The sequence below is a fragment of the Mesoplodon bidens genome (assembly GCF_964165515.1).
Source record: "Mesoplodon bidens genome assembly, chromosome: 4".
Taxonomy (NCBI): Eukaryota; Metazoa; Chordata; class Mammalia; order Artiodactyla; family Ziphiidae; genus Mesoplodon; species Mesoplodon bidens.
This window is the reverse complement of record NC_138160.1, coordinates 163,313,851-163,334,481: the sequence shown is the minus strand read 5'-3', so window position 1 is coordinate 163,334,481 and position 20,631 is coordinate 163,313,851. Positions and strand designations below refer to the sequence as shown.

The 20,631-nt window shown below is 42.9% G+C and overlaps 1 protein-coding gene and 1 long non-coding RNA gene across 12 annotated transcripts in view; one reads left to right on the top strand and one right to left on the bottom strand.

The window, feature by feature from the left end:
* Window positions 1-20,631, top strand: part of TENM2 (teneurin transmembrane protein 2) — a 536,125-nt gene that overhangs the window by 482,833 nt on the left and 32,661 nt on the right. For all 11 annotated transcript variants that reach the window (XM_081231705.1, XM_081231704.1, XM_081231698.1 and 8 more), the window contains 2 exons: window positions 528-703; window positions 2,276-2,511. In XM_081231705.1, the coding sequence (XP_081087831.1) occupies window positions 528-703; window positions 2,276-2,511 (412 nt within the window). The remainder of the gene's footprint in view (window positions 1-527; window positions 704-2,275; window positions 2,512-20,631) is intronic.
* Window positions 3,953-20,631, bottom strand: part of LOC308615857 — a 52,963-nt gene continuing 36,284 nt past the window's right edge. The window contains exons 2-4 of the long non-coding RNA XR_014015634.1: window positions 6,208-6,387; window positions 5,442-5,507; window positions 3,953-4,021 (exon numbers count right to left, since the gene is read on the bottom strand). This is a non-coding gene — a long non-coding RNA (uncharacterized lncRNA). The remainder of the gene's footprint in view (window positions 4,022-5,441; window positions 5,508-6,207; window positions 6,388-20,631) is intronic.

Genomic DNA, 20,631 nt, shown 5'->3' with positions numbered 1-20,631 from the left:
TTCCCTCCCCTTTATTTTTTGGAAGAGTTTGAAAAGAATTGGTATTAACTCTTCTTTGAATGTTTAGCAGAATTCACCAGTGAAGCCAAGTGAGCCTGGACTTTTGGTGGGAGGTTTTTGATGCCTGATTCAATCTCCTTACTAGTAATTGGTCTGTTCAGATTTTATTTGTTCATTATTCAGTCCTTTAATTTGTGGAACACAAAGAGCATAAAGCTGAGCATAAAGTTGCTGTTCTCACTAACTAACTTGGGAAAGCATGATTAAGTACCCCCTGCCTAAGGTGAAATGTATGCTTTCAGGTGTATCAGTGGGTAGTAGAAAAAAGCATCACCGTTTGCTTCTCAGGGCAGGCTGGAGCTTTGATGACTGTGATGAGGAGCCTCAGCGTGCTGCACCACCTGGCCACCCCACCTGCCAGTTTCTCTTTCTCTGGCACCATGAGTCTGTCCCTTGTGTGGTTCTGAGCGTTGGGGAAGCCTTCAGTCCCAGGAACTGTGCTTCTAACCAGTGTGTCTGTTCTCCAGCTATGACCACGAGGGCCGCCTAACCAATGTGACACGCCCCACGGGGGTGGTGACCAGCCTACACCGGGAAATGGAGAAATCCATCACCATTGACATTGAGAACTCCAACCGTGATGACGATGTCACTGTCATTACCAACCTGTCTTCTGTGGAGGCCTCCTACACAGTGGTACAAGGTAAGCCCCTCACCTACCACCACCCCTCACCCCCAGACTCAGCCAAGGCCAGAGGTAGGTGTGAGTTACCAAGCCTGGGAGGACTTCCAGAGACCTCCCACCCCTCAGCTTGCTGTTTTAGTCCATAGCAAACTAACTCTGCAAGAGGTCAATCTTGTAGAAAAGGACTTAATCAATCAGATGCAGGAGAATGTCATCTATACCAAACCAAGTGGCTGGATAGTTGGGAATGTCTACATATTTATGTGAAAATGTCCGTTTTCATCCCTCTGTACGCTGCCCCCACCTCTCCATCACCAGCACTCCCTACCAACCCAACACACACACACACAGTTACCTTCTCAAAGGTGGTTTTTAGTCTCTTGAGCCCACCTGTATTTTGGTCCCATTCTGATTCTCCCTTTCTTCCAAGCGTTTGTGTGATGAGTGGGGTTGTTACAGTCACAGAGCCCTTTAGCAGTCTCTTGCCAAGACCTCAAAGGTTTCTGACCACCTCGTGGTTACTCTTGCTGTTCGGCATGACATACAGTCCAGGACAAGTGCACAGGCTGGCAAGAAAAGGAATTGTGCAGGTAATGAAGATATAATGTCAGTGGGCTAGCCCACTGGCCGAGGATAAACGTGTCCTCTCGGTAGATAAATGGTGTCATTGCTGGACTATTTATCCCACGACAGAGCCTGTTTCCATTACTCTGTTTCTGCTCTGCCAGATGATTAACGATGTAGATTTTGTCTTTCTGCACGAGGGCTGCAGTCGTGACAGGTGCACACTTGTGCACTATCCCAAAAGCCAGCGCCTCTAGAGGCCAGGCCAGCTGGACTCCTTTGCCCAAATAATCAGGAAGCATCGTATCTATAAAAGGAGTCTCCGACTCACATTTCCTACCTGGAACTTTTCGATAAAGGAAAAGGCCAGAAGTCTGATTGAATGATTGACTAGTGTAGATTCCATTTGGGAAGACACACACGTTATCAGCACCCACTGGCTCGGTCTCCCTCGTGCTAGTTGAGTCTCTTCAGATTCCTCTGGAGTGGAGATGGCATCATGGTGGAGTCAGCAGCAAACACATGAGGGGCAGGAAGGTTGCTTTTTCTCTTTGTTTTCTCAAAGAATCCTAGACTTGATTTGCAGTGGAGCTGACCTATGGTAGACCATCAGCTTCAGGTGAGAGGGTAGGCGAAAGGAGAAAAAAATTTTTTTAAGTAGTTTTCCTTTATTTTGTTTCATTTAAGCTAAAATACATATGTTAAAGATCGGGGATTTGATTGACACGAATTGTGTAGGCAAGAGGCGTCTTTAAATGTACTCCTCATAGTCTTCCGTGAGTAAAAGAAAAATATCACAGCATAATTATTTCTGGAGTGCCACATATTAATAATGTTTTTCTTTCTGTGGATCAGTGGCATCTCTGCTACTCACCTTAACACTGCGTGTGTGCTAATTGAAGGCAGCCTTACACTGACAGCTGCAAAGTACCATGGAAACCTACAAAAATAGGGGTTCTGTTCTCTTGTGACTAACAGAGTGGATAATTTATTTCCCTCTCCCCGCCCCCACTTACATTTCTCCAGATCAAGTGCGGAACAGCTACCAGCTCTGCAACAACGGTACCCTGCGGGTGATGTACGCCAACGGGATGGGCGTCAGCTTCCACAGCGAGCCCCACGTCCTAGCGGGCACCATCACCCCCACCATTGGGCGCTGCAACATCTCGCTGCCCATGGAGAATGGCCTGAACTCCATCGAGTGGCGCCTAAGAAAGGAACAGATTAAAGGCAAAGTTACCATCTTTGGCAGGAAGCTCCGGGTAAGTCATTCCACCCAACTTGTCCCCACAAAGTGGTAGGGGACACCCCCTTTCCTCCAGAGCTGAGGCCATCTCCCAGTTCCCAAGCTTCCATTGTGCCTTTCTCTCTTCCCTGAGAGAGACACGTGAGCCACATCCTGCCGGGACTCAGACCTCGGAGAAAACGTTCTGCATTTCCTAGGACTAGAAAAGCTGGGGATTTACCTTAAGCTATAAGCAGAGAACCCTCTGGTCTTCTTTTCACACTCGCTATCTTCTCTGTCAACTTTCACTGTTTGCCCAACTCAACAAATGAATTGGTGCCCATGGCTACCGTACTGACAGTTTTATAATGTGCGCTTTACGCTCAAGGAGTGGACAATCCGGTAGAATGTATAAACCTCAGGATAATCCGATGGATTAAGTGAGTAGAGAGAGGAACATCCAGGGCTTGGTGGCATCACAGAGGAGGTGCTACTATCCAGCCTGCAGGCATCAGGGAAGGCTTCCTAAGAGGAAGTAACAAGCAAACTGCAGCAGGAAGTTTTAACCAACTCTAGCTTCCCCAGACTAGGTAACGTACCCACAAGTTACAGCTTTAAAAACCAATATATAACATGTATTGAGGACTTTTATGATGAGAGCACTACATTAAATGCTTTACTTGTATTATCTTACTTTCAAGAGCCCTGTGGGAGTAGGTGTTAAAACCAATATATAACATGTATTGAGGACTTTTATGATGAGAGCACTACATTAAATGCTTTACTTGTATTATCTTACTTTCAAGAGCCCTGTGGGAGTAGGTGTTACTATCTCCCTTTTTCAGATGAGGAAACAGAGGCTCTGGGACGCTAAATAACCGGTCCAAGGGTACAGCGGCTAGCAAACAAACAGCAAAGCCAGGACTCAGCCCCAGTTCTGTCTGTCTCACTTGCCAGAATTCTTAACCAGCAGGCCTCACAGCCTCCTGATTAGAGCAACAGTCATCCAGATAATCTGGTTCCTGCTCTGTTCACGTACGTGGCATCAAAAGGGACTGGTTCTTACCATCAGGCTCTCCCTCGCACTGGGGAGAATCCTCGGGATATCGGTCTTCATCAAAGTCAGCACCTATTTATTGAACCCCTAACTAGGAGCCAGGCACTGTGCTATGCGCTGGAGCTACATGGCACAACAGGGGCCACAGATAAGAAGTCAGTTAACAGATCAAATCATTGCAGATTGAGATACTCACCAGGAAGATGGTAAATAATGCAATACGGCAGGGTTTAACACATGCTTTGCTTTGGAATTCCTGAGATTAGAAGGCTGACGCTCAACAAAACCTGGGTCATAACTTCTGCCGTGTTATTGGCTTGAAATCCAGCCAGCCCAGGTGACCTCCCTGCAGAGCCAGGCCACTCCATGTTAAGATTCCGCCCTCGCCTTTGTCTGTCTGGAGTTTAATTCTCCACGTTAGGTTATCAGCAGTCTCCCATGTTTTTCTTCCTCTGCTGGTATCTGCAAAGTTGCAAGCTGCAGTATCTTCCTAAAGACAAAAATGAAATGAGATTAGTAGCTAAATCCTTAATGACTGGATTTCAGGGCTGTATAATTGATTTTTGATACACTGCACCATAGAAGTTGATTAGAAATAGTAATTGTGCCTTTTCTCTGATAAATCAGTGATGCAGTTTGACTAAAAGTTTTCAAAATAAAGATAAATGCAGCCCTAAAATAAAATGGCTATAATCCCAACTCTGAATATTAAAAATCGTAATAATGGTACTCATGGTAATTAGCAGAAGTTAGGCACGCAAGTCTCATAACTGAATTTCTGCCAGGGTTAGATTTGCTGGCATCATGTTTATGCAAATCGAAACACAGCTTTATCTATCAACACCTCAACATTTAATTGTCTGGTGTTAGTTCCTGTAACAATAATCACATATCCATTTAGCTCTCTTAAATGAAAATCACTATGAGATTATAACAGGTTGAGTGGACTGAAAATGTAATTTGAAAATGAGGGAGAAAGTCTGGAATTTATTTGCATCTCATTTATTTTAATTAAATTCATAAATTGTTTAGTGAATGAAATAAAAGCAACTCCTGGAAATTGCCAGGGAGCAGGTGGGAGAAGGTAGAGAGGGAAAGTGGAGTGTCACATGTGAGTCGTGTGACGTGAGCTATCCCGGAGGCCAGGATGTCAAGGGAAGGGGTACGTCACTGTATCAGCCAGGGGAGGATGGGCTGTGATCGGTTAACAAATGTGAACAAATAAGCCCTGAAATCAGGGCTTAATGAGCAGGGCTAGACAGGGCAGGCATCACTGCCATCCTCCCTGGTGAGAACACAGTGGGGTGACTTCAACTTAACTGCAAGGAAGCTCAGGAAATGGTGTCTTTCTGCATGCCTAAGGAGACAATGAAAGGAGATTTGGTGACCACGTAGCAGGGTCCCTGCCATCCCGATCAGGGCTGAGGGTTGCTTCATAGAAGAGTTGGAATCAGTTCGACAGAGCAGTAGGAATTAGCCAGGCAAAGATATATCAGCAAGGGGTGGTCAGACAGAGTGTCGCCTGTAAAAAGGCAGAGAGGTCCCAAAGAAAAGGAATGTCATTGCAGAACACTAACTCAGTGTGGCCAGAGAGTTGGTCAGGGTTAGGGTGGGAAGGGAATGGAAGGGCATAGTTTGCTAGGCTGGCATTTATCCTGAGGACAGTGGCGGGGCTGTTCCAGGGTTTGGTTAGCAGAGCGACGTGTTGGGATTTGTCGCGTTAGAAAGACCTCTCAGGCTTCCTCGGGTGCAGAGGAAGATAGATCAGACGGGGATAGGATAGGAGGAGAGGGGTAATCCAAACAAGAAATGAAATCATTAGCAGAGAAGACAGAGGGACATCTGAGAGCTACTGAGCACACACAATTAACAGGATTTGGCAGCTCGCAGGGTTGCTGTGTCATGCTCACCTTTTAAGGGGCCCCTTCCATGATCATGTAGACTGAGAAGCCCTTCAGGGGCTGGCCTGCCAGGCTCTGTGGAGGGAAGAGGCAGGGAACTGAACCCCAAGACAGAGATGTGAGATTCTGACAGCCCCAGTGCTGCCACTTGCAACGGGGAAGAAACTGAATGAACTTGCAGGTGCTACCACTGAAGCAGCACCATGTAATCGTTGCTCCCCACCCGCCGTGGATAAGAAGGGATTTGGAGAGCATCTCTGGTGTGGTAACTGAAGGTCTCGTGCATTGAGGCAAATCGCCTGATCTTCCCAAGGGACTGGCAAGCTCCTGGCGGCCTGGCCAGTTGAGTGACATGAGGGCTCAAGGCTCTGAGCATCCCTGGAGTTTACCAAAAATCTCGGTGAAGATAGTACCATAGAACAGTACCCAGTGAAACTAGGTACCCCTTCCTCCAGCATTCCAGCCAAGGGCACCTCTCAGGTGAGGAACGCGTCAGCAGCTCTTACATAAAGGCTGGTGAAATGTAAAATAGTGGATGGATGGACCGTGGCCACCCGCTTCCACCAAAATCTTTATGGCTTGGTTGCTTTGGCAAAATCTCGAGAGGTTGTCCGTGCCCAAACTCAAAGTAGGGAAGGTCTTCATGATGCCTCCCAAGGATTTCTCCAGGAATCTCACTTGAAAGAGTCCTCCTCCCTCAGGCCCTCACCACCCACCACCCTTTCCTGTTTCCTCTGGCCTTCAAAAAACTCACAAAGCTGTTACATCAGGGTACCTGTAAGCTCCATGAGCACGAGGACCATCTCACCGCTGTATCCCTGGTGACAAGTGCCATGGGATGGGCATTCAGACAGTGGGTGACAAAGGAAGGTATGATGACCATGCCCCCTTCTAAGGCGCCTCCTTGGAAATGCTTAGTGCATAAATGCCTCCATATCTGTCAGGGATCTTTCCACTGCAAGAGACAGGAAGTGCACTCAAATTAGCTCAATTAAAAAGGGCATGCGTTGTCTTGCCTCGCGGGCCGCTACCAGAGAGGAGCTAGCCTTAGCGACTTCACCAGCTCAAATGGTATCATCAGGCTGACATCCTTCTCTCAGCCCCCTTCCATCTCTTAGCAGTATTTCCCTTGACACTTAGCCTAATTTACCCCTACATTCGACTGGTGACCTCTTCACCCTGGGAGTCAGGCAGACTTGGCTAAAGATGACTCCAGACTGATATACCAGTTCAGCTTAGTGACCCAGGGGGAAGAGGAAGCAATCTCTTACAGAATTAAAATCTAAAATCCCTTGGAAGAACTCTGAATGGCCTGGCACAGATGAAATGGCAGTCACACCCCGGGGCCAATCACTGGTCAGGCAGGTGGGGGTCTGTGATTGGCTGGGTCACACGTGGACACGTGTCTCGTGTGATGGACATCTCAGTAAAAACTCCTAGATGGGGAAACCTTAGAGAAAGGGGGTGCTACACCCACAGAAGGAAGAGATGGTTAAATCACACTCATACACACCCAGGTATATCCTTCATCCTCCCCCCTCCAAAGCCTAATCATAAAGCGAACTTCTGCCTGAGGACCTCTTAATGCATTAATGCTCCTCCCCTCCAGCAAGACTTTCTTCTAGACTTTTGGAAGAGAGAACTGAAACCACCTCCTCCTGTTACGATTTAAAACTTCTGCTCTTTCCTAAGATGGATTTAGCGCGTGATTCTCTCTGATAAGGAAGGCATATAACCACCCTCTAGGATATTTCCTCCTGATTATGATTTACATAGAGATTGCAAAAGCAAGAAACAGCTACATGTGTAGGTAGCAGAACAAAAGGAAAACTGCTTCCCAGATAATCTTCCATCATGATACTGGTATTAGTGTTATTAGTATTCCAGGAAGTGGGAGTTAGTAATTTTGTTTTGGTTTCTGTATGATTAATATGACATTGCAATTACACGTTGGCTCGTGTTACTTTTACTTTTGTGGCAAATGACAGTGACGCAGGAACAAGGTGAGGGACGGGTGTGCATGTGTGCCTGTGAACGCACGCACGTGAACTCAGTTCTGCATGGAACCCACTCAGGTAGGTCTGTTAACATATGCAGTCATCGCAAGAGCCTGAATTTTATCAGCCCTCCCTGCCACAGTGCATTCATTCTACACCAACCAACGTTTTATTTTTTCAAACACCTATTGCGTTCCTGGCACTGTACGAGGCACTGAGTGTATGTTAGTGAACAGACAAGACACTGAATTCTGAGCAGTGCTCGTGCAGGCAGAACTTGCTATAAATGTAATATTAGCTTAAATAATATATAATTGGAAGGGTAAGCCTCTGCAAAATATATTCAACAATGTATCCCCCAAGCAAACATTACTTTCGGATGACTTGCTTGCTGTTTTGATTGGTGTGATGGAAAAATGGAAAGACCCTCATGGAGCTTTATGCTGGAGCAAGGGGAAACAGATGATAATCAAATAAGTTACAAATAGTGTAAAGAAATGGTGATGGGTGCTGTGGAAAAAAAAAACTGGTTGAGATAACAGGGAGTGTCTGATTTAGGTTAAGGCCACTCTAGGAAGATGACATTTGGGGTGAGAACTGAATGAAGAGTAGGAAATTTTCAGGAATGGAATGGCAAGAAAGCCTTCTGTGCTAAGGTACCAGCATGTGCATAGGCCCTGAGGCAGAACATGAGCCAGTGTAGCTGGAGCAGACTAGCTGGGGGGGTGGTGAGGTCAAGGGATTGGGGCCTGACTGGTGCTGCTAAGGATCTTAGAAGCATAGACGTCCTCCCCAGATGTACCCACTGTTGAACACAAAGGAGCATTCATCTGCAGGCTGGACTGCCTTCCCTGCTTCTGAGAGGCTAGGAGACACGCAACATACTTGAATTCTCCAAGTTCAGGTTGCAGGATGACAAGTCCAAGTCCGTTCAGGTCGTCTGGGCTGAGGCTCCATATCAGACACCCCTCCTCTCTGCCACATCCCTACCTATGGACCACCTGACCCCACTAGAACACTCCCACAGCATCGGAAGTGAGGTTCTCTGCCTGGGCAGGGCCCTCGCTTACCACCCGCGCTTTCACCTGCTGACTGCCCCCTCTGGACTATTCTCCCTGACTCATCTCCTGCCCTCACCTGTGAAGTCTCATACTTTGGGCCCCACTGGGGCAGCAGTTCCTCTGGGAAACTGGCCTCGTCCGTCCAGTTCTGGCTCCGTGTCCCTCCTCCGTTCCCATAGTGCCTTCCTCTGTTCACTCATCACCACACGAATGTTTTTCATTGTTGGTTCGTGTGTCTTTATCCTCCTCTGACCTGTAAGGTCATGAGGTCAGGGGCCCTAACTGTCCTGCTCTAGTTTAAATATTGGTCACATTAACAAGCACAGAGTAGGTGCTCAGTCAATGCTGAATGAGTGGATGTGATTTTAAGTTGACATCATGAAAATCCTCTCCCTCCGACCTCTGTCTATTAAGTTCTAGGTCTCGGGGGTTCCTCCCAGAATGACTCCAATTGCTCTTTAGAATGAAGGAAGCCTTTCAGATACTTGGAAGTCACAAATGTCCTGCTCACATTTTCTCATCTCAGTTTTTCATATTAGAGCTGAGATCATCAGAGCTGCCAGCGTGCTTATACTTGGTCTAATTCAACCCCCTTACTCACAAATGTTTGAGCACCAAGCGTGTTCCAAAATAATAGAGACACTAAGAAAAATAAGATAAAGTCTCTACCCACTAGGAGCTCACAGGCCATGACAGATAAGGAAACTGAGGCATGACCAGTAAAGGTTCTGCTTTGTAATGACAAAACTGATCAGTGTTAAGACTGCAACTCAGGGCTTCCCTGGTGGCGCAGTGGTTGAGAATCTGCCTGCCGATGCAGGGGACACGGGTTCGAGCCCTGGTCTGGGAAGATCCCACATGCCGCGGAGCAACTAGGCCCGTGAGCCACAACTACTGAGCCTGCACATCTGGAGCCTGTGCTCTGCAACAAGAGAGGCCGCGATAGTGAGAGGCCCGCGCACCACGATGAAGAGTGGCGCCCGCTTGCCGCAACTGGACAAAGCCCTCGCACAGAAACGAAGACCCAACACAACCAAAAATAAAAGTAAAATAAACAAACCAATGAATGAACCGACATTTAAAAAAAAACAAAAACTGCAACTCAAATTCAGGTCTCTCCACCTTTCTACCTCACTGCCATCCAAAATAGCAAATCATCCAAAAATCATGTTTGCTTGGGGAATACATTATTTAATGTGTTTGCAGAGGCTTACCCTTCTAATTATGCATTATTTAAGCTAATATTAAATTTATAGCAAGTTGTTACGTCTGCTCCATCCCTGATCCCATCATAGCATGGATTCTTGTATGGGAGCTGCTTTTTAAATCCCAGAGGACTGACCCAGAAAGGAAATGAAGATGTCATCTAGGCCAGGCTTTTCCTCTGGGCGGGTGAATAACTAAACTCTCCAAGCAGGGCGGTCTGCTTTTCAGCTTTCCCAGGCATGGAGAATCTCTTGCCCTCCCTCACTAATCTTTTCTGGGTTTCCCAGATGTGAAGTGGGATGGGCAAGGGATTCCGCTGTAAGTCTGAGGTCTCTCCTGCTGTGCTACAGTGCCATTTCCAGGAGGGGATCCATGCCAGTGTTCACTTCCTCTTTCCAGTTTCTCGACTCGCCAGCTCCCAACGTTGCCCCTCAAGCTAAGTTAGAGTCACCAGTTATAGGCCCAGCAGGGCCATTTTAATGACAGCGTTTCCTTTTCTCAGGGTTTTTTTTTACAAGGCTCCTTGTGACAGGCGTGTGCCTGGAGAGTTCAAAACATTCTGGAGGGAGATTCCACATCGGGAAACTACTTCCCAAAGTCTGCCCTCTGCAAAAATAAAAACCATGCTAAAGAGCTGAGTTTTATTAACTGGGCAAGCCAGGCTGAGGAAAATGCCCAATAATTAAAAATAATGGCTTCCTTACAAACACAAAATTGTACTAATTTAAAAACCGGTTTCTCTATCACTGAATACCTACTGAGCTGGCTGGGAAGGGAATTATGCTGATCCTGGCAGTGAAAATAATTCAAAATAACTTTTATGTTCTCCAGGAAGCCTGAAGGTTAATTTAAATATTTTTAGATGGAATTCAGAATAAGAGAACAGTGTGGCTAAATGAAAGCTCCTGCACACTCTGAAGTTGGGCGCAGGTGCCTATGAACAGAGGAGCATGCCTGTCAGACCCTCCAAGATTTCGAACCCCATAGCCCAGGCACCTTCTCTTTAATAAAGGGACCCTCACAATTAAACATATTTGACTAGATTTTATGGTGGGCCTGAACTCCTTGACTCAGCTTCCAGTGAATTTATTATATTTAAGTATTAGAAGGATCAGGCATTTTTATAGAAATTATGTATTTCAAAAGTTAACTCAGTGACATCACCAAGATGGGAACATAGGTCATCCCTGACTTTGCCCTCACAAGCACAGCAGCTAACAAGGATTCATATGGACAGGAAACCACCAAGAGCATCCTAGAACACAGGGTGAGGCTGAGCCACACCCCACCCCACCCCCACGCCTTGCACCACAGAGATCAAGACGTGTATCAGAAGGGTAACAGGAGCAGCTGCACACTGACTGCATTGCCCCTCCCCCAGGCCAACACAGCTCCACTAGTGGGAAAAGAGAGCTCGTGGGTGACATCTGGGACCCTCAGCATTGTGAGCTGCTTTGTGAGAGCAGCTACCCCACAGGGACTGCAGGAGAATCTGCAGGGCTCAACCACTGGGGAGCTGATCCTGATGGAGAAAGAGGGAGGGGCTTGCAACAACCAGCACTCAGATCTCGGTAGACCAAGTCCCTCCCTGCAGCGCCCAGGTAGTAATCCCAACCAGCAGCTTTGCTCAGCTGCAGAACCAAGTCAGTCTGAGCAGGGAACTTGGCAGGGTGCAAGCCAGGTCCTCAAACAAGGAGTTTTACCAGCTCTGGAGGCTGATCTGCCCACTTCCCCCTCCAAGGCATGGAAACCCAGTAATGCTCAAGCCAGGAGGCAGGCAGGCAGAGCTGATTGCCCCAGAGCAAAGTGAGTACCAGGCATGGAGGGTTCCCCTGATATGCCCAGACAGGGGGAGTTCATTCACAGCCCCATTGCTGCTAAGTGTAGCTCTCGGCCCCTTCTAACCAGAAAGCCTGTTCAGAAAATTTGGGAGATGCCTGAAATGGACCCTCCTGCCCCACCCAGGCATGAGAGCAGATCCTAGGCCTACCAGCTGCTGAGTGTGTCTCCCCACCCTGACTGGCCAGGGGGACTGGTGGGAACATGTAGAGGCTGTATAGCACAGCAAGCTCGAACAGAGAGGTGGGCAGGCAGAGTTGATAACCTGCAAAGCAAAGCCAGTGGCCCTATTTGGCCAGGGAACTTGGGGCAGAGGTTGGTTTGAATCAAGATCACAAACAAATAGCCTTACAAACCTTGGAGCTAGTTCTTCCACTGCGCCCAAGCAGGGAAACTAATTTGTAGCCCCACTCACTGCTGACTATAGGCTTCAGTCCACCCGACCAAGGAACCTAACCACAGCACATGGGAAGCTATGTAGCCCATCCATCTGCCCTGCTTACAGTGGCACTTGAACAGAGAGGTTTTTCCCATCTGCAGAGCAAAACCTGTAGCCCCCATCTGGAGAGGGAACTCAGTATACACTCTTCCCAAATTCAAGTCCTGAAACAAGCCGTGCAGACCCTGGATTCCATTCTGCTGCCCCACTAGGGCAGGGCAGATACCTACTGCTAAGTACAGTACCCAGGCCCAATGGTCTAGTAAGCCTGACCAGAGAACCCAGGCAACTGCAGAGCCCATCCTACAGCCTCACTTCGGCAGGGAACCAAGACAAGAGTCCTATCCAACTGTTCTCCGTCAGCAGCACACCCTCCCACCCCTGCCCTCAGAGCTCAGGCAGTTGCCTCATCCAAAAATAGACCCTGATAGCAAGCCCCAGCTGCTCAAGGTCGTTATCAGCAGACAGTTGCAGAAACTGAAACTGAGCTAACTGGCGAAGAATTCTCTCTACCAAAGCAAACCTACAAAGTCTAGAAGAGAGATCACTTACTCAAATGCACAGATACCAATGTAAGGAATGAAAGCTCATGAAAAATCAGGGAAATATGATACCACCAAAGGAAACTAAGAGAACTTCAGTAACTGAGCCTATTTAAATGAATATCTATGAACTGTCAGCCAAAGAATTCAAAATAGTCCTCTTAAAGAACTTTAGTGAAATGCAAGAACACAGACAAATGAAATTAGGAAAACAATTCATGAACATGACAAGAAGTTGAACAAAAATAAAAACCATGAAAAAAATTCTAGAGCTGAAAAATACAATAACTAAACTGAAGAATTCAATTAAGAGCTTCAGAAGCAGACTCAATACAGAAGTAAAAAAAGTCAGCAACGTGGAAGACAAGACAGTTGAAATTATCCAGTCAGAGGAGCAAAAAAGAAAAAAAAAAGGAAAGAAAAACAATGATGAAAGCCTTTGCACTTATGAGACACAAGCCCCCCACCCCCACAAAAAAAAAGAATATTTGCATTATGAGAACTCCAGAAGAGAAAGAGAAAGGAACAGAAAGTATACTTAAAGCAATAATGACTGAAATCTTCCCAAACCAAAAAAGAGAAATGGATATCCAGATCAATGAGGCCCAAAAGACCCCAAATATGTTGAACCCAAATAGGACTACACTGAGACACATTGCAATTAACATTGTCAAAAGTCAAAGATAAAGAAAGTTGAGAGCAGCAGGACAAAAGACAGACATTACATACAAGGGAATCTCCATGAGACTAACAGCAGGTTTCTCAACAGAAACTTTTCAGGCCACAAGGGAATGGGATGATATATTCAAAATATTGAAAGGGAGGGCTTCCCTGGTGGCGCAGTGGTTGAGAGTCCACCTGCTGATGCAGGGGACACGGGTTCGTGCCCCAGTCCGGGAAGATCCCACATGCCACAGAGAGGCTGGGCCCGTGAGCCATGGCCACTGAGCCTGCACATCTGGAGCCTGTGCTCCACAACGGGAGAGGCCACGACAGTGAGAGGCCCGCGTACCACAAAAAAAACAAAACAAAAAAACCTGTAAACCAAGAATTCTATACCCAGCAGAGGTGTCCTTATAAATGAAGGAAGGAAAAGACTCATGAGCAAACAAGAGCAAGGGAGTTCACCACCATTAGACCTGCCTTACCAAAATGGTAAGGGAGTTTTTTGAGTGAAAGTAAAAGGTCACTAATTAGCATCATAAAAACAGAAGAAAGTAGCATAAAACTCATTTTAATGGTAAACATATAGTCAAAATTAGATTATGTAATATGGTAAGAGTAGTGTGAATTCACTTACAACTCTAGTTATAAGTTTAAAAAAATAATAATAACTACTATAATCTGTTAGTAGTTTCATAGTATTAAAAATATGTAAACTGTAACATCAATACCCAAAATGTGAGAAGTAAAAGTGTAAATTTCAAGAGTTATATTAAAGCTAAGTTGTTATCAGCTTAAAATAGAATGTTATCATTTTAAGATACTTTACGTAAGCCTCATGGTAACCACAAAGGGAAAAACCTGTAGTAATTACATGGAAGAACATGATAAAGAAGTCAGAGAACACTGGTACCAAAAGACATCAAAACACACACAAAAAAAAGACAGCAAGGGGAATTCCCTGGTAGTCCAGTGGTTAGGACTCCACACTTCCACTTCAGGGAGCCCAGGTTCGATCCCTGGTCAGGGAACTAAGATCCCACAAGCTGCACAGCACAGCCAAAAAAAAAAAAAGGGCAACAGGATATGAAAAGGGGAACAATGCATCTACAAGAAAGCCAGAAAATGATGAACAAAATGACAACAGTAAGTCCTTACTTATCAATAATTACTTCAAATGCAAACATTAAATTCTCTAATTAAAATACAGAATGGCTGAATTGATTTTAAAAAAAAAGATCCAACAATATGCTGCCTTATATGATACTCACTTTAGCCTTAAAGACATGCATAGACTGAGAGTGAAAGGATGGAAAAGATATTTCAAACAGATAATAATCCCCAGAAAAGCAAGAGTAGCTATACTTATATGAAACAAAAGAGACTTTAAACTAAAAATGGTAAAAAGAAACAGAAAAGTTCATTATATACTGATAAAGAGGTCAATCCATTAAGATATAACAATTATAAATATTTATACACTCAACACTGAAGCATCTAAATATATAAAACAAAAACAGAGCTAAAAGGAGAAATAAATGGCAACACAAAAATAGTTGGGAACTTTAATATCCCACTTTCAACAATGGATAGATCCTTCAGACACAGAATCAATAAGGAAACAGCAGATTTGACCAATGCTATAGACAAAATAGACCTTACAGACATATACAGAACATGCTGTCTGACAACAGCAGAAAACACATTCTTCAAGCACCCATGGAACAATTTCTAAGATAAACTATATGTTGGGCCACCAAACAAGGCTTAGCAGATTAAAGAAGATTGAAATCATAGCAAGTTTCTCTTCTGACCACAGTGGGATGAAACTAGAAATCAGTAACAGGAGGAAAACTAGAAAATTTACAAATACATGGAAATTTTAAAACACTCTCCTGAGCAACCAATGGATCAAAAACAAACTAAAGCGGAAATTTTAAAAGTATTTTGAGACAAATGAAAATGGAAATACAACATACCAAACCTTATGGGATGCAGCAAAAGCAGTTCTAAGAGGGAAGTTCACAGCAACAAACACCTGCACTAAGAGGCAAGAAAGATTCCAAAGAAACAACCTAACTCTATGCCTTAAGGAACTAGAAAAAAGGAGAACAAACTGAGCCCAAGGTTACCAGAAGGAAGGAAATAAAAGAGCAGAAATAAATAAAGGGAAAAGAAAACAATAGATGATATAAAACAAACTCACAGTTGGTTCTTTGAAAAGATCAACAAAACTGACAAACCCTTAGGTCCACCAACCAAGGCAAAAAGAGAAGGGACCCAATCAACAAAATTATAAATGAAGGGCTTCCCTGGTGGTGCAGTGGTTAAGAATCTGCCTGACAGTGCAGGGGATACGGGCCCTGGTTCAGGAAGATCCCACATGTTGCAGAGCAACTAAGCCCATGTGCCACAACTACTGAATCCACATGCCACAACTAATGAAGCCCACGTGCCTAGAGTCCATGCTTCGCAACAAGAGAAGCCACCGCAACGAGAAGCCCACGCACTGCACCAAAGAGTAGCTCCCGCTCACTGCAACTAGAGAAAGCCCTTGCGCAGCAACGTAGACCCAACGCAGCCAAAAATAAAATAAAATAAATTTATTTAAAAAAATTATAAATGAAGAAGGACACATTACAATTTATACTACAGAAATACAAAGGATCATAGGAGGCTCCTCTGAACAACTATACACCAACAAACTGAATAACCTAGAAGAAATGGAAATTTCTTAGAAACATACAAGTTACCAGCACTGCCTCAGGAAGAAATAGAAAATTTGAACAGACCAATTACTAATAAGGAGACAATCAGTTACCAGAAATTGCCCAATGAAGATAAGCTCAGGATCAGATGGCTTCACTGGTGAATTTTCCCAAACATTTTAAGAAGAATGAATACCAATCATTCTCAAACTCTTTCAAAAAAATAAAGAGGAGGGGAACACTCCCCCAAGCTTATTTTACAAGGCCAGCATTATCCCAATACCAAAACCAGAAAAGAAAACTACAGACAAATATCCCTAATGAATATAGATGCAAAAATTCCCAATAAAATAGTACCAAATCAAATTCAGCAGTGCATTAAAAGAATCATTCACCATGACCTAGTGGGATTTACCCCTAGGATGCAAGGATGTTTCAACATATGCAAAATAGTCAGTGTGATACACCACATTAATAGAATGAAAGAAAAAACTCATATGATTATGTCAATATAAGCAGAAAAAAAGCATTTGACAGAATTCAACACCTGTCTGTGATAAAAACGCTTTAACAAATTAGGTATAGATAGAACATACCTCAATAAAGGTCATATATAACAAGCCCATAGCTACATCATACTGAACAGTAAAAGGTTGAAAGCTTTTCTCCTAAGATCAGGATCAAGACAAGGGTGCCCACTCTCACCACTCCTATTCAACATAGTATTGAAAGTTCTAGCCAGAGCAGTCAGGCGAGAAAACTAAATAAAGGGTATCAGAATTGGAAAGGAAGAAGTAAAATTATCTCTATTTGCAGATGACATGATTTCATACATAGAAAATCCTAAATAGTCTGCCAGAACACTGTTGGATATAATCAACAAATTTGGCAAGAGTGTAGGATACAAAATTAACATACAGAACTCAGTAATGTTTCTATACACTCACAATGGATTATCTTAAAAAGAAATGAAGAAAATGATGCTATTTGCAATAGCATCAAAAGCAATAAAATACTTAGGACCAAATTTACTAAGGAGGTGAAAGATTTCTACTTTGAAAAATACAAGACACTGATAAAAGAAATCAAAGAAGACACAAATAAATGGAAAGGTGTCCCAATTTCATTGAATGGAAGAATTAAGATTGTTAAAATGTCAAAACTACCAAAAGCCATCTCTAGATTCAATGCAATCCCTATTATGATTCCAATGGCATTTTTTACAAAAGTAGAAAAAAAATTCTAAAATTTATATGGAGCCACAACAGACCCCAATGACCAAAGAAATCCTAAGAAGGAAGAACAAACACTTCCTGGTTTCAAGCTAAACTGATAAGCTACAGTCAACAAAACAGTATGGTACTGGCATAAAAGCAGACAGATAGACCAAAGGAATAGAACCGAGAGCCCAGAAGTAAATTCAAGCTTGTATGGTCAACTCTATTTTACAAGGGAGCCAAGAATACTCAATGGAGAAAAGATAATCTCTTCAGTCAATGGTGCTGTGAAAATTGGATATTCACATATAAAATAATGAACCTAGACCTGTCTTAGACCTCTCACAGATATTAACTTGAAATTGATTAAAGACTTAAATGTAAGACTTGAAATGATCAAGCTCATAGAGGAAAAAATAGGAAGAAGCTCCTTGATATGGGTCTTGGTAATGATTTTTTTGGATATGACACCTAAAGCACAATCAATAAAATCAAAAATAAACAAGTGAGAATACATCAACTATAAAGCTCTGCACAGCAAAAGAAACAATCAACAAAGGGAAATGATAATTACAAAATGGGAAAAAAATATTTGTGAACCATATATCTGATAAAGGGTTAACATCTAAAATTTATTTTAAAAACCTCATACAGGGCTTCCCTGGTGGCGCAGTGGTTGAGAGTCCGCCTGCCGATGCAGGGGACACGAGTTCGTGCCCTGGTCCGGGAAGATCCCACATGCCGTGGAGCAGCTGGGCCCGTGAGCCATGGCCACTGAGCCTGCGCGTCCAGAGCCTGTGCTCCACAACGGGAGAGGCCACAACAGTGAGAGGCCCGCGTACAGCAAAAAAAAAAAAAAAAAAAAAAAAACCTCATACAATCCAATGGCAAAAAAAAAAAAAATTAAAAATTGGATTGGGCAAAGGACCTGAATAGAAATTTTTCCAAAGAAGATATACAGATGGCCAACAGGTACATGAAAAGATGCTCAACATCACTAATCACTAGGGAAATGCAAATCAAAAACACAATGAGATATCACCTCACCACCACTCCCACCCCCCATTAGAATGACCATCCTAAAAAGACAAGAGTTAACAAATGTGGTGAGGATGTGGAGAAAAGGGAACTCTGTGCACTATTCGTGGGGTTGTAAATTGGTGCAGCCACTATGGAAAACAGTATGAAGTGTCCTCAAAAAATTAAAAATATAATAGAACTACTATATGATCCAGCAATTCTACTTTTGGGAATATGTCTGAAGGAAAAACACAATGGATATCTGTTTCCCCATGTTCATAGCAGCTATTTATAATAGCTAAAATATGGAAATATCCTAAGTGTCCATTGACAGTGAATGGATAAAGAAGTTGTGGTATACAATGTGGTATACAATGGAATGTTATTCAGTCATTAAAAGAGGAAATTCTGCCATATGCAACAACATGGATGAACCTTGAGGGCATTGTGCTAAGTGAAATAAGTCAGACAGAGAAAGACCAATACTGTATGATCTCACTTACAGGTGTAATCTATAAAACAAACAAACAAACAAAAATCCCAAAACGTATAGTAAAAGAGATCAGATTTGTGGTTACCAGAGGCAGAGGTGGGGGAGGTAGAACTGGAGGAAGGTGATCAAAATGCACAAACTTCCAGTTATAAGATAAATAAGTGCTAGGTATGTAATGTACAACATGATGACCATGGTTAACCCTGCCATATGATATGTGTGGAAGTTGTTAAAGAAAAGTATTACATAATGACAAAGGGGTAAATCTAACAAGAGGATATAATATTTGTAAGTATTTATGCACCCAACATAGGAGCACCTAAATATATAAAGCATATATTAACATATCTCAAGGGAGAAATAGACAGGAATACAACAATAGTAGGAGACTTAATACCCCACTTACATCAATGGATAGATTATCCAGACAGAAAATCAATAAGGAAACATTAGCCTTAAATGACATATAAGACCAGATAAATTTAACAGATATAAATAGAATGTTCCACCCAAAAACAACAGAATACACATCTCCTCAAGGGCACTTGGAACTTTCCCCAGGATAGATCATATATGAGGCCACAATACAATTCTTAAAAAATGTACAAGGTTGAAATCATATCAAGCATCTTTTCTGACCACAATGGTTTGAAACTAGAAATAGAACTCAGAAGAAGAAAACTAGAACATTCACAAGTATATGGAGATTAAGCAACATGCCATAGATCAATGAGTGAAACAAATCAAAAAAGAATTAAAAAAATACCTTGAGACAAATGAAAATGGCAATACAATATACTAACACTTAAGGGATGCAGAAAAAGCAGTTCTAAGAGGGAAGTTCATAGTGATAAATGTCTACCTGAAGAAACAAGAAAAATCATAAATACACAACCTAACTTTATACCTCAAATGAAGCCCAAAGTTAGTAGCAGGAAGGAATAATACAGATCAGAGCAAAAAAATGAACGAAACAGAGATTAAACAACAGCAAAAATTCAATGAAACCAAGAGCTAGTTCTTTGAAAAGATAAACAAGATTGACAAACCTTTAGCTAGACTTAAGAAAAAAGAGAGGACTCAGATAAATAAAATCTGAAATGGAGAAGAAATTACAATCGATATCACAGAAATAAAATGATCATACTAGATTACTATGAACAATTATACACCAACAAATGGACAACATGGAAGAACTGGATAAATTTCTAGAAACATACAAAGACTGAATCAAGAAGAAAGACCATCTGAACAGACCAATTACTAGGAAGGAGATTGAATCAGTAGTCAAAAACCTCCCACGAAACACAAGTCCAGGATCACATGGCTTCACTTGTGAATTCTATTTAACATTCAAAGAAGAATTGATACCAGTCCTTCTAAAAAGAATGTTTCCAAACTCATTTAACAAGGCCAGCATTGCCCTGAAACCAAAACCAGACAAGGACACTGCAAGAAATAAAATTACAGGCCAATATCCCTGATGGACATAGATGAAAAAATCCTCAACATAAGATTAGCAAACTGAATTCAACAATACATTTAAAGAATCATACATATGATCAAGTGAAATTTATTCCAAGGATGAAAGGATGGTTCAACATCGATAAATCAATGTGATACACATTTACAAAATAAAGGATAAAAATCATATGACCATCTCAATAGATGTGAAAAGCAATTAACAAAATTCAACATCCATTTAGATAAAAACCTTCATCAAAGTGAGTGTAGAGGGAACGTACCTCAACATAATAAAGGCCATATATAATAAGCTCATACCTAACATCATAGTCAATGGTGAAAGGCTGAAAGCTCTTCTTTTAAGATCAGGAACAAGACAAGTACACCCACTCTTGCTACTTATATTCAACACAACATTGGAATCCTAGCCACAGCAATGAAGCAAGAAAAATAAGTAAAAGGCATCCAAATGGGAAAGGAAGAAGTAAAACTGTCACTATTTGTAGAACCCATGAAATTATATGTAAAACACCATAAAGACTTTACCAAA